The sequence below is a fragment of the Solanum dulcamara genome, chromosome 8 (assembly GCF_947179165.1).
Source record: "Solanum dulcamara chromosome 8, daSolDulc1.2, whole genome shotgun sequence".
In the NCBI taxonomy this organism is placed as follows: domain Eukaryota; kingdom Viridiplantae; phylum Streptophyta; class Magnoliopsida; order Solanales; family Solanaceae; genus Solanum; species Solanum dulcamara.
This window is the reverse complement of record NC_077244.1, coordinates 66,963,339-66,976,161: the sequence shown is the minus strand read 5'-3', so window position 1 is coordinate 66,976,161 and position 12,823 is coordinate 66,963,339. Positions and strand designations below refer to the sequence as shown.

The window sequence follows — 12,823 nt, the reverse complement described above, 5'->3', positions numbered from 1 at the left end:
TATATACATTTGGGCAGTGGCGGAGTTACATAACCTCAAGGATATTTATTTTTGATGAAATTTTGATTTCCCTATTATATTAAGACTATGATTTATCTATCATGTTGTGGTTAATATATTGTCATTATTTAGACATTAAAATCATGTCTAGTCTCATTAGTCACTATGATTCTATTGAAGTAACATCTTATGCATTAAAGATAAGATTGATTTTACCGTAAACATCACCAATTTATAAACAACTCTTGTTACGTGATCAAATGGCCTATTTATTTTACTAAAAGGACAATTTAATGTATTTACTCAATCAAAGGTGTATCTATGTAGTTGGAAGGGGTGTCACACCACCCCGTGATCTCAGTTGTAAATTTATATATACATGTATATTTGTATATATATTTATAAGGAAAGTAAAAATGTTATACATGACACCTTTAGAAATAATGAGTAGTGTGGTGTCAGTGGTTAAAACTCAGATTTACCACGGCAGGAATGCAAGTTTAGCTCTGGGTATATTTTCATAAAACTTTTTTTGCCATGCACATCATTAACAAATTTATTGTAAAAAGAATTATGAATAAGTAGATTAGAACTCTAGACTTTTTGTAACTAAAATTTTAATTGAACCAACAAAACAAATCTAAATTTTGTATGCAAATTTACTTATAAATTTTAAATATTGTTATATTCTATGCTAAAAATTTTATCATAAATTACTGCTTAAAATAGCATAACATCTAAAAATTCAAAATTCTAAACTCTGTATACTCAATATTATTATAAAGCAAATGATATTACGTTAAGAATGTAAAACTTAGAAGACAAAAAGAAAAAAGTAGTCTGACTTGTGTTACCCAATTCTCATGACTTGAAGTATGAGATATTTATTATGTTTCATCCATTCAAACTTAGAAGACAAAAAGGAAAAAGTAGTCTGACTTGTGTTAGCCAATTCTCATGGCTTAAAGTATGAGATATTTATTATGTTTCATCCATTTTGTCTCGATTCCACCTTTTTTCCTATAAAAAATAAGAAAAATTATCTAATTACACTTCTTTATTTTTTATATTTTTTATTATTTCTATTCATTTTTAAAAAATTTAAAAATCTTTTTTTTTATTCGGATACATTAATTCTAATTTATAAATTATCTCTATATTTAATGTATCGTGCTTTAAATGTTACCTGTTAATACATAAAACTCTAATTAATGTATTCGGATTACTGAATTAATGTATCCGAATTATCATATTTTAATTTTTTTTTTGTAAATTGAAGAAGGATAGAAAAAAATGGCAATTAAGCCTTTATACTATGTGATTCCTAAAAAATCTAAAAAAAAAATAATCTTATTCGGTGGATCCCTCTTGGCTATATAGGCTGTAGCTAAAAATTCCAAAAATCTGATCCAACAAAGAAGGTACATCATATATTGGGCCATGACTACACAATATTATTGGGCCAAGCATGACTACATATTATTATTGGGCCAAACATGGCTACCTCATACAATTGGGCCAATGCCAAACATGGCTTAGTCCTTTAAAGTTCATCTTGTAATTGAAAAATAATTTACATTTTTTCCTTCTTTTTATTAGTTTATACTCATCATCGTCCTTAGTTTCCTCACCAACATATTTTGAATCAATAAAAGAAGTCCTAAACTTAAAGTTTTCAAAAGAAAAATCAAATTATTTAGAATTTTACATTCAAGTTGAAATGAACTTAAGATTTCAAATTTACTTGATATCAACTACATATACATAAATCAACTGAACTAAATTATTGAAATGTATAATTATAGAATCTTTATAACACACTAAACAAAAATACTTTAAGAAAAAAGAGTGAAAAAATAATTTTTAGTGACAAATTTAACAAGCATTTAGTAGGTGTTCACATAACAATAAATATTTACCATTTCCCATAAGTTGAAATTGACTATATAGATTCTCCATTTATGCTAATTTCGAATCAAGTATATAAAATAAAAAAAAATAATCTTAGCGGTGCATTCATTATGAAAGATCTCTAATTGCTTTAGGAGGAAAAATAAAAGTAGAAAATTCAAAGTCGTTTTCAACACTTTAAATTGAATATTGGCTATGGTTATATTGGTAGGAGACAACTACTTTCATTGACATCACATACAAAACCATTTAAGTAATTTTATGAACTTGATCTAAAACATTAAATATGAAGATATGGTAATTCAATTATTGATGTAATCTAATAGTAGCCATTAATAGGAAATCTTGCAGGGTTTTCTCCCCTAATAATGGTTAGTAATTAATTATAAATGCTTAATTTGGATGTGGACTTGCAATTCTTTAATTTCATGTGATATATATCATGAACCAAAGGATACAAAGTTGGAAATTACACATATACTTATTTAGCTTCCAATCAATTATAAAAAAAAGAAGTTGTTAATGTCTTAAGATCATATTCTTAAACTGAAAGAACAAAAAAAAAAAATATCACGTGCACCGACAAACTCGTGATATTTATTCAAATTAGTATTCTTATTTAATATTTTCGTATTGACAGTTGACACTGCAATTATGAAGAAATGGCGATACAAAAAAAAAAATCATGACTTCAAGTGTACAAAAAAATAAAAAAGAAGCTACTTATGCAACGTAAGGCTAAAATTTAAACATGTGCTATGTCACGTTTGGTCCTCTCTGACATGCAAAGTTGGGTTGGGGCCAATTTTGGTATTTTGAGGTTCTAACAAGTAGAGTACTCGAAGGAAAAAGCATCCAAGGGCGTTCACGATTTTATTTGGATCGATTTTTAATTAAAATTAAAATTATATTAATATAAGTAATTTTTAAATTATTAAAATCAAATATAATAGACACTATTGGTGTAATTGTTATTGATTTTGATTCAGTTTATTCGATTATTCAATTTTTAACAATATATAAATATATATTCTTTCCTCTCTTTTTTGCCTACTATTATTTCTTAATATTGAACAAATAAATAAAGCGATAAATTTTTTTAGGCAGATGGAACATCATTTCATTAAATTATACCCATAACGAATCAAATATATTAATTATGTCGTATCTTAATTAGAATTGAAGGTCTTCAATGTAAATGCACTAAGTATATGATAATTTTGTGTTTGCTAGAATGCTAGAGAAATCGAGATTCTTGAAACTTTATCTTCTTCATGGCACAATTTTTTTTGGCTAATCCTTAGGGAAGAAATAAAAAAATATAATCAAATTTCGTAAATTTAATGGTAATTTTGATCTACTTTTAAAAAAATTACAAATAAATTAGAGCTCAGAATAAACCAACAAATGAAACTTATACAACTTCAAAAAAATCAAAATAACCATTCGTATAAGAATTAAATCAAATTTACTTAAACACAAATCAGACATACTGCTTCACTCCAGAATTGATCACATAATCACGAACTAAAAAAAATATTTTGATGAAAAGTGTAAAATATTTAAAATTATTCATAAAAATCAATATATTAGGTATAATTGTATTTATATTTATTGTTTCGGTTCAAATTTTCTTCTCTTTTTTTCTAATAAAATCAAACTTAAATCAAATATTATTTTTTTTAAAAACTAAATCCAAAAAAATATCCCTTTATTTAATCAATTTAATTTGTTATTCGATCTGAATTAATTTTTTATCTAATCATAAACACCCGCCCAAAGAACGAAAGAATTCTCACTACCGCTGGCAGGTGGGCCGTATCTAACCATAAACACCCGCCCCCCTAAGTCCCTGGATATATATTAAAGACTTTTATCAAATTAACTTGCTAGTATTACTTAACTAAATAATCATCTATAAATCCTTTACTTTATATGATAAATCCATTTTAATAATCATCGGAAGCTGCACTGCTTTAAGAAATGCAATACTAATTACTATCCCCTCTGTTCCAATTTACTTATCAAATTTTAATTTGACACATACTAAAAGAATAAGAAGATGATGATTAGGATAGTGAATATATCATTTTATCCATACTAATTGATAGGATTTCAAACATATGTATACACTTATTTTTTAAAGACATTAATTTAATGTTAATAAATTAAGAATATAAGAGAAATAAAAAATTATCCTTTCTTGATTTGTTAAAAAAATAACAAATAAACAAAAAAATCAAATTAAAAAATATTTAACAAGTAGACCGGAACGGAGGGAGTACTATTTGCATCCACTCGTCGGTGAAGAATTTAGAATTAATTAAGCAGTGTACATTTGCTAGTGGCGCAAGCAGGACCACACGTACGGTTCATGCATCTCACAAACACTATTTTAGGAAAGTAAAATATGAATTGATATATACTTGAGTGTGGGCTTAATAAACTAAAGTGGATATATAAGTGAAAAATATCACATTATGTTAAAATTATTTTTGATCGATTGATTTAGTTCAACTTTAGGCGTAACTTAAATGGCAAGATTGAGGCATTTGAAAAGCTTAAAGTTTTGATCTAGTTTCACTCAAGTAGAAGGATGTATAGAGAAATGTAATGTAAATTAATTGAAAGTGGTTGAAGAAATTATATATATATATACTATGTACTCTCCTAGTTTCTTTTCAGTAGTACAAATACTTTAATTTATTACGTGTTGAAATGTTTAATTAAAATGAGTCATAGTTTAAATGTCTAAATAAAATTTGTTAGCAAGTTTGAAGGATTGTCAGTGTATTATATAATATAGAGGGAAAAAAACTATATGTTTAGCTATTATGTGCTGCTACATAGAGTATTTTGTTTTATGTTATTGGTAGGTTGTTAATTAATATGAAATTTTTAGATTAAATATAAAATAAAATAGCAACGCAAGTCAAACTGATTGAAATTTTCTTCTTTTAAATTTATTTGTGCTGATAAAAGAGGTTTGGATGCCAATCTTGTCAAGGTATCATGAATACAATTCACCATTTAATTTTGTATTAGTTTGTATTAATTAATTTGTTAATTAGGCAATACAAGTGATCAATTATTTGTGGAATTACTTCCATTCGGAGAAATTTGAAGGAATACTATTTTCCACTTAACAAGTGATGAACATGAGAGGAAAGCAAATATTAAGAAAAGTATATAAGAATTTTGAATTTGGTGGTCTTAAATAAAAAAATATTTAAATATATTAAAATATTTTGATTATGTAATCTTAAACATGTCTGTATAGAAAGTTTGAATTAGTAAAACGTAAAAAAAAAAGCAGGATAAGCCAATTGAATGAAGAGAGTATTATAAGTACAAAAAATTCAAAAAAAAATTTTGAGTATATTTCCAATACATCATGATTACCCATGAGTGACGTATACTATGTCCATTTTTTTTTTGGTTTTTCATCCGGTGTCCGGAGTTTGTGGAGCCCCGACTAAATTTGGGGTTGGCGCTCCAAACATGACTTTTTTCATACTCATGGCTCAAATTCGAGATCTCTGGTTAAGGGTGAAACAGTCTGCAACACAATCTATGGTTTTTTCTTGTAAGAAGGCGTGATAAATTCTTTAAAAATTTTAGAGTACCTTTTTGAGCTTCAAAGACCTCGAGTTCCTCCGGCTAAATGCAGAAATTCTGGAAGAACAAGATGATTACAATCAAATGCATAAATAAATTTTGGTCTCTTTTCTAGAATTATTTATTTGCACTACTAAAAACATTCGAAAATCGACCGATTCCTTTTTTTTTAAAAAGGATACAAAAATCAATCTCGTAAAATAAGTATTTTTTTGCAAAACACTAACCTTCTGAAGTCGTTTTTTAAACTTTTTCTAAATATAGTCGGGGACTACGTACACTATCATACTTTTCCGTTCTTAAATTATGGTGTTTTAGCATTTAATTTGTTCTTAAACAAGTGGTATTTTAAATAATCAAGAAAACATTAACAGCATTTTCTAATTTTATTCTTTTTTAACTACAGAGAGTTTTACATATCAAAGAAACTACTAAAGAGCAACAATTTTGTAGAAAGCATCACTTATTTAGAAATGGGGGAGGGAGTAGCAAACACGAAGTTGATTCTAAGAAAAGTATATAGTAGTAATAAATTGTAAGATTTCATTTAATAACATATTCTTAAGCTATTTAATTAATTAGTCATGACTCATGAGTACCCTGCTAGAAACAGCACATTGTAGTAACTTTCTGCTAAAGATATGCTTAAATCAAAAGCAATTTCATATCACTTACTTCATTGTTCCCTTTTTCATGAGCAAACTTGCAGAAATGTTTCAAATAAAATAAAATAATTAAATTCAATTAGTGGACTGGATATCCTATGGACAAGATATATAGCCTGTTTGGATTGACTTATTTTTAAACAGCTTATAAGTTGAAAACTGTTTATAAATTAAAAAAAAAAAGTAGGTGCACGCCAACTTTTTTTTTTGACTTATAAGTCATTTTCAACTTATAAGCTGTTTAAAATAAGTTCAGCTAAATAAACTCAACGGAGCTTATTTTAAGCACAAAATGACTTTAAGTTGGCCAGCCAAACACTCAAAAAAAGTTGAAAACAACTTATAAGCAGCTTATAAGCCAATCCAAACGGCCTCATAAATCCTAAGAAATTCAGAGGAACTAACCTCGAGAAATTCTCCTTAAATATGGCCAATAAAGAGCTATCGATATAGGAGTCGTTTAGTTGGAGATAAGTTATTCCGAAATTAATTATTGTGGAATAGGTTATCTCGGGATAAGTTATCTTAGGATAAGTTATTTCATCGTTATGATCGATATAAATAGTGGGATAGTAATTCGAGAACTACATAATACCTTCAACCAAACGTGGAATAAAATAATCCATGCATTTTATCCTAATATTATTACATCTTATACCTCACACCAAACGACTCCAAAAAAAAGGTACTGTACCAAAACAAAATCACATAGTGATGGTTATTATTAAAACGAAAAAGAAGTTTATTCATATATGTTGTAGGGATACTAATTAATCTTAATGGTGTGAGACATTTATAAATTAATTTGAGGAATATCGTGCGGACATGGTTTAAAGCGAACAATATCACATCATTTTAAGGGTATTTAAAGTTATTTTAATTCAATAATCGATATCAGAGTCAATGATTTAAGACAAGTATGAAAATGTAAGATAAGGCTGCGTACAATAGATCCTTGTGGTCAGGTCCTTCTCCGGACGCCGCGCATAACGGAAGATTTAATGCACAAAACTGTCCTTTTATGAAAATGCAAAGCGATGTTGTAGGGTTCGATGTGGTGTCTTTGTCTATTTACAGACATGTTTACTATCTTTATCCGTAACTTTGAGACATGTACACAAAAAAGAGTTTATAGATGAAATAGTAATACATTTTAACATAATACCAAAGCAAACATGAATATTGGGATTGAATGTCACGCGATCACTACATCACACACATACCCCCAAAAATAAAAATCATAATCATAATTGTACTAGTATTAATTAATTTTGGACAAACACGTTGACTTGTCCTCGCATTGCATTACATAAAACCCACAAAAGAAAAATTACAAATAAGCAAAAAAAAATAGCATAGGTTACGTACAATTTCATGAAAATAACTATGCATTGAACAATTAAATAGTAACACTTACCTAACCTATATGTAGACTGGGCAGGAGCTACAATATTAGTGGTATATCCCGATAAACTCAGCATCTTTTACTTAGATTCTATATTTATATTAGAAAATCTTATATATATATATATATATATATATATATATATATATATATATATAAAAGAATCTTTGGCATGGTGCCACCATAATTCCTTTTTACTCAAAATTTCACCCATCCATTTCATTATCGCCACACTCAAACGCTGCTTCAACCTCAACAAATCTCAAACGCCTCTTTTCTAAATCATTCCTCTTACACTTATTACTGCTCTTTGGAAACATTGGAATTGTTTACTGTTAGTAATCTGTATTGTAAAACGTTGAAACAGTAACAATAATTTTTAAAAATAAAAAATAGAGACTGAAAATAAGAACAGTATCTGAAAAATTATGTAAGAACAAAAATCGAGCCCACTAAATGCACAGTGTGTCTTTAAGGAAATTATCCCCCTCAACGTATCCGAGGTTTTTCGGAATCTTTCCTCCAGGATAGAACGATTTACTCACCAAAAATAGCGGTACAACAAATTAAGGTGATTGCGAACCACTTTAAGACAATATATCACACAGATTTTTTAAGAAGTGCAGAAAAGAAGAAGAAGAAGATAATTGTCAGAAATTTTTCGTAAGGAACAATTCTGAGGATCAACAGAAATATATAGTCTGTTTGAAACTTTTCAGAAAAGGTTGCAATCTTTCGAAAAATTCTGCCTGTTGGGAAAAAGTTTGCAACTTTTCAGAAAAGGTTGCAACCTTTCGGAAGAAAATGTTTTAAATTAATCCGAGAAAGAAAGAAACGGGTCGGGTCACGGGTCAGGATTTTTAATTAATTACAATTAAAGGAAATTTGGTCCAAAAAGATTATCAGTCCGAAGCCGAAGCTGAGCTGAGCGACGACGACGGCGCGAGACATGAAGGAGTGCTTCTACTTTTAAGTAGGAGACATTTTCCTTCCACCATCTATGTGACAAATGCTTATTTCATAAAGCAAAAGAAAACAACTCATTTTTTTTCTGCCGTTCTTCTTTTGTACATTTCCCATTCAATCTATTAATTAAACTCAACATTTACAATAGACGCCTGTCTTCTTTCCCTTCCTATTTCTACTTGCTTCAAATTGAGTAAATTTTTCTATCAATTCCTTGCAGTTATTTACAGAAGGGTCAATCGAGAGAAATAGCCCTCAAACACAACTGTTTAAATATTTCAAAAGACAAAGAACAGGATTGCCTAAAGTCATAACTATCGGCAACAACTTAAATTTTGTGCATTTTCCATTTATATAGCATTTTTTGGGGGTATTGTATTCTTTATTTGATGGGTTTTATTGATGATGCAGAATTTTATCAGAAGTGCCCCAAATCGATTATTTAACATCGATGGAAATTGGCGGTAGGTTTTCCTTTTCACTTGTGATTTGGTTATCCATCTAGTCATGTGAAGATTTAAATTTATTGGTTTAGATTTCCTTTATTTTTTCAAATCTATGAGTTGACGATGTGAGAACTTTGATGACGTTTTCGAAGAGTCTTTATTAAGAGGTGTGTACATTCCTGTAGGATTACGGGATACTTGGAAAATCTTTTAAAAAGAATTTAATTATTAAGTACTGAAGGGAAATGTTATGAATTGAGAGAAATGGATACAAAAGATTCATTGAACCAATCCTATCTACTTTTGTTTTGTGTTTGTATTTCAATGTTGTACTAAGAGGTTGGTTTGCAGGTACTTGTGTTCCAACTCCACTCCCTTGAACCCTTGGGTTTCAAGATTACAACTCAGGGAAAAGAAATTAGTGTTATTGATTTGAAACTTGAGCTTGAATATCTTATTAGCTATAAGTAAATTTTGTTTGAGTTAGATTTTTGTAAATCATTGACATTTGATGGCAAAGTTGTTTCACATGCTAGCATTTGTCAAGAACCTGTCCTAGCCTCAGTGGATAAAGTTATATGGTAACGTATCACGTGAAATCAGTTGAGGTGCGCAAGAGCTCGCCCAAACACCATGATCATAAAAAAAACAAAGACATTTTATAGTTCTATCACTTATACATTGGCTCTGTTATAGAGCCTTAATATAGGTTCATAGTGGGATATCACCTAAATATATGTTGTTGTTTGTTACTGGGAGCATTATTTCGAAGATTGCAAGTGTTAAGTACAGGTAAGTGGGCAGGAGGAGAGAACCACAGGAGGCATGTCCATCAATGAAATTTGTTATTATTATTTCAGATTTGTTAATTCACAACTATAGAGAAGCAGTAATCACAAGATGATAAAAATTGTTGTGTTAAGTCATGTGGATGGATTTCCGTGATGCTGGTGTTCTACATTTAATCTGACTTTCATTTACATTGATCTCAGTTATTTTCCGCAAGTGCATTTAATATCATCATGTATGTTTTCATGGAGTTGGTGGAGAAGATGTAGCATTACTATATAGGAAAAACAGTGTCTGGGAGACTGGGACTCGGGAGTGTCAAGAACAAACCGAGTGAGCCAAGGAAAAATAATTTGTGGGGGCAGCTGTATCTTCAAAACGCGGTGCAAAATAAACAACATAAAATTAAAGGCCGAGAAAATAGTGGTGGGTATTAAATATTCGGGTGTATTAATCAACTATATGCTAATGTTGATCATGCTCCCATTGGATCAATAATATGATATGTTAAGTACAGTCCTGTTACTAAGAATTAGATGAAAAATACGAGTTGTTAGCATGTCTGGACAATTATGCGAGGAATGAATTAATAATTAACCCAGTTTACTCAGCGTTTGAATGCGTTAAGGAATGAAATCAATAGATAGTTGCCACGTATTTAAAAATTTAATTAAATTTATTTAAATGAGTGGTTGTTAAAAAAATGGTTAATACTGGACCCAAAGGTGGATGTCAAGGATATTTTAGAGCTAATAACTGGATGGAGGGTAGTTTTGTACCATTTCCAATAATTCGAGGGTATTTAAGACCCTTTTTCGTTCAATATATATCAGTTCTCGAAATGGTTAAATCATAGACACTAAGAATGTGGCACAGTTTGGTTATGACGAAATGGTTTAATCAAAGACACTCAGAATGGAGACAAAGTGTGGCAATTTTTATAAATTAGAAAAGTTTCAACCGATGTAGGGTGAAAGCCTTAATGGTAATATTTTCTTTGATGTATATCCTAAGACATCAATTATTCAAAATGATAATACGTTGAGCTTATGAATTTTCAGTATCTTTAACAACTACACTATAAATCAATAAGATGTGAGGGTAATTCAATCACGCGTGAAGGGCGGATGATTTATCTAATTCATTAATAACTGTGAACCCCATAACTAAAACGAGCAATAGATTCGCTTTAGAACTGATAAACTTAAAATCCTAGCTTCACATCTGTCTGTGGATCTAGGACTTAATTGACTCATGATCACTAGTACTTCCTAGTATAATTTCTTGATCTTGGAAGATAAATAATGGACTCAGAGACTGTACAAGCTCTTTTGCAAGAAGTATACATACTAATGCATCCAAATCTATCACTTAAACTTCTTATTGATAGTACCTTTGAAGGTACATTTTTCCAAATGTCATCATCATATTGTTGTTGATCATCCTTGGAACACTCCACAAATGCAGCAAAAAATGGATCTTTTCTAAATCTTTTAGCAGCACTTTTTCTTGGAGAAAACTCATCAAGAAAACTTCTGATTTTCTTGGATGAATTTGGAATATTTGCATTTCCAGCTGGTGGTGGCATTAATGGGAGAAGTTGTCCCAGAGAAGTACTGATATTTTTCTTGGAAAATATTTGTTTTGGGATTCCAGGAAGTTTTTCCCAAGAAAAGGGTACCCCTTTTGGAAATTGAAGAGGAGTTGTTGGGCTAATTTGGGAATTATGATCATCAAGAATATCATGGAAAGAGAGTGATGATCCAAAGGAAGAGTTGGAAGAGTGAGATGGGGAAGAAGAGAGAGATGATGGGCTCCGGCGAGTCGTCGGTGGAGCTGGCTGGAAAACTGGGGTTGAGAATGTGGTGTCATGACTTTGAGCATCAACAATGTCATTTGTTGGAGTTGGAGTAGTAAGAGTAGAAGCCATTGATTCTTGATAAAGAGAGAAGTGGAAGAGGAAGAAGTTTTGTTTCTTTTATGTTATTGTTGTCCCTTTTGATATCTTTACTCTCTCTTTGTTATGTATGCTAGTATATATATATTGAGAACATTTTATGTTGTTTTTACTTTTTGTTATTAAATAATGCATGTACGTTGAGAAAATTTGACATTTATCGACTTTAACTAGTTTATCAGATATTAGATTTGGATTGAATTAGACAAAATTAGATTCATTTTTAACATAATATCATAGCAAGATTCATCATGATGCTCATTTTCAATGTTGGGTTCCCATATTAGATTGTCCACGCATTAAATATTCAGTTATAATCATGAGGAGGTGTGAAGAGACTCACACCAACGGAGCCCTTAAAAGATTGAGTGCTCTCTTCAATATGATTTAAACAATTTTCACATCTTGAACTAACTTTATGGATTGATCTAAGTAAAGATCCATTTTTTAACAATTAGTTGTTTCGCACGTCAACACAAATAACCAGTTAATTCTATCCACCAAAACTTTTTAAAAAGAAATCATCTAATTTTTTATTTTTTATCTGCGCGCCTATTGGAATATGTCTTTAAAATATTTGATTAACCTCTTGATTTATTCTTTAATAAATCGTGTAATAATCAATATTTTTCACTCTCAATAGATTTTGGTGAAAGAGAAATGGAAAAGAGATAGATATTATAAACTAATAAAATGATACGACCCCATTGCATTATGATAAGAATAAAAATCATGCTGGGAGCGTCACTTCTGAATGAACCCTGCAATGTGTGATTCAAATTTAATCGAGATTCAACGAACTCTACACATCAGGTAGAAACCAAAAAAAAAGAAAAAGATAAAAAAGGACGATAATAGAAATAAATAAGGTAGAAACACAGGAATAAATGGGAAACAAATAAGCACCCTCTTTTTATTTACGAAAAGGAAAAAAATTCCAACATTTACAATTGGGACCAATAAGAACATTTGATAAAGACATAATTTGGTTCAGAGTGGTTCATATTATATACTAATAATTTGTTTATTTTCTTTTATATCGCATTTAATTAGGTTGGTGATCAAA

The 12,823-nt window shown here is 29.7% G+C and overlaps 1 protein-coding gene across 1 annotated transcript; it reads right to left on the bottom strand.

The window, feature by feature from the left end:
- Positions 1 to 10,848: 10,848 nt before the first annotated feature.
- On the bottom strand, positions 10,849 to 11,794 carry LOC129900522 (uncharacterized). Its single transcript, XM_055975517.1, has one exon. The coding sequence runs from the start codon at positions 11,728 to 11,730 to the stop codon at positions 11,062 to 11,064; it is 669 nt and encodes a 222-aa protein (XP_055831492.1). The 5' UTR covers positions 11,731 to 11,794; the 3' UTR covers positions 10,849 to 11,061.
- Positions 11,795 to 12,823: the final 1,029 nt, after the last annotated feature.

What these genes read in the sequence shown, in the direction of transcription:
- LOC129900522 (XM_055975517.1), bottom strand. Translation starts at nt 11,730, where the DNA reads ATGGCTTCTACTCTTACTACTCCAACTCCAACAAATGACATTGTTGAT.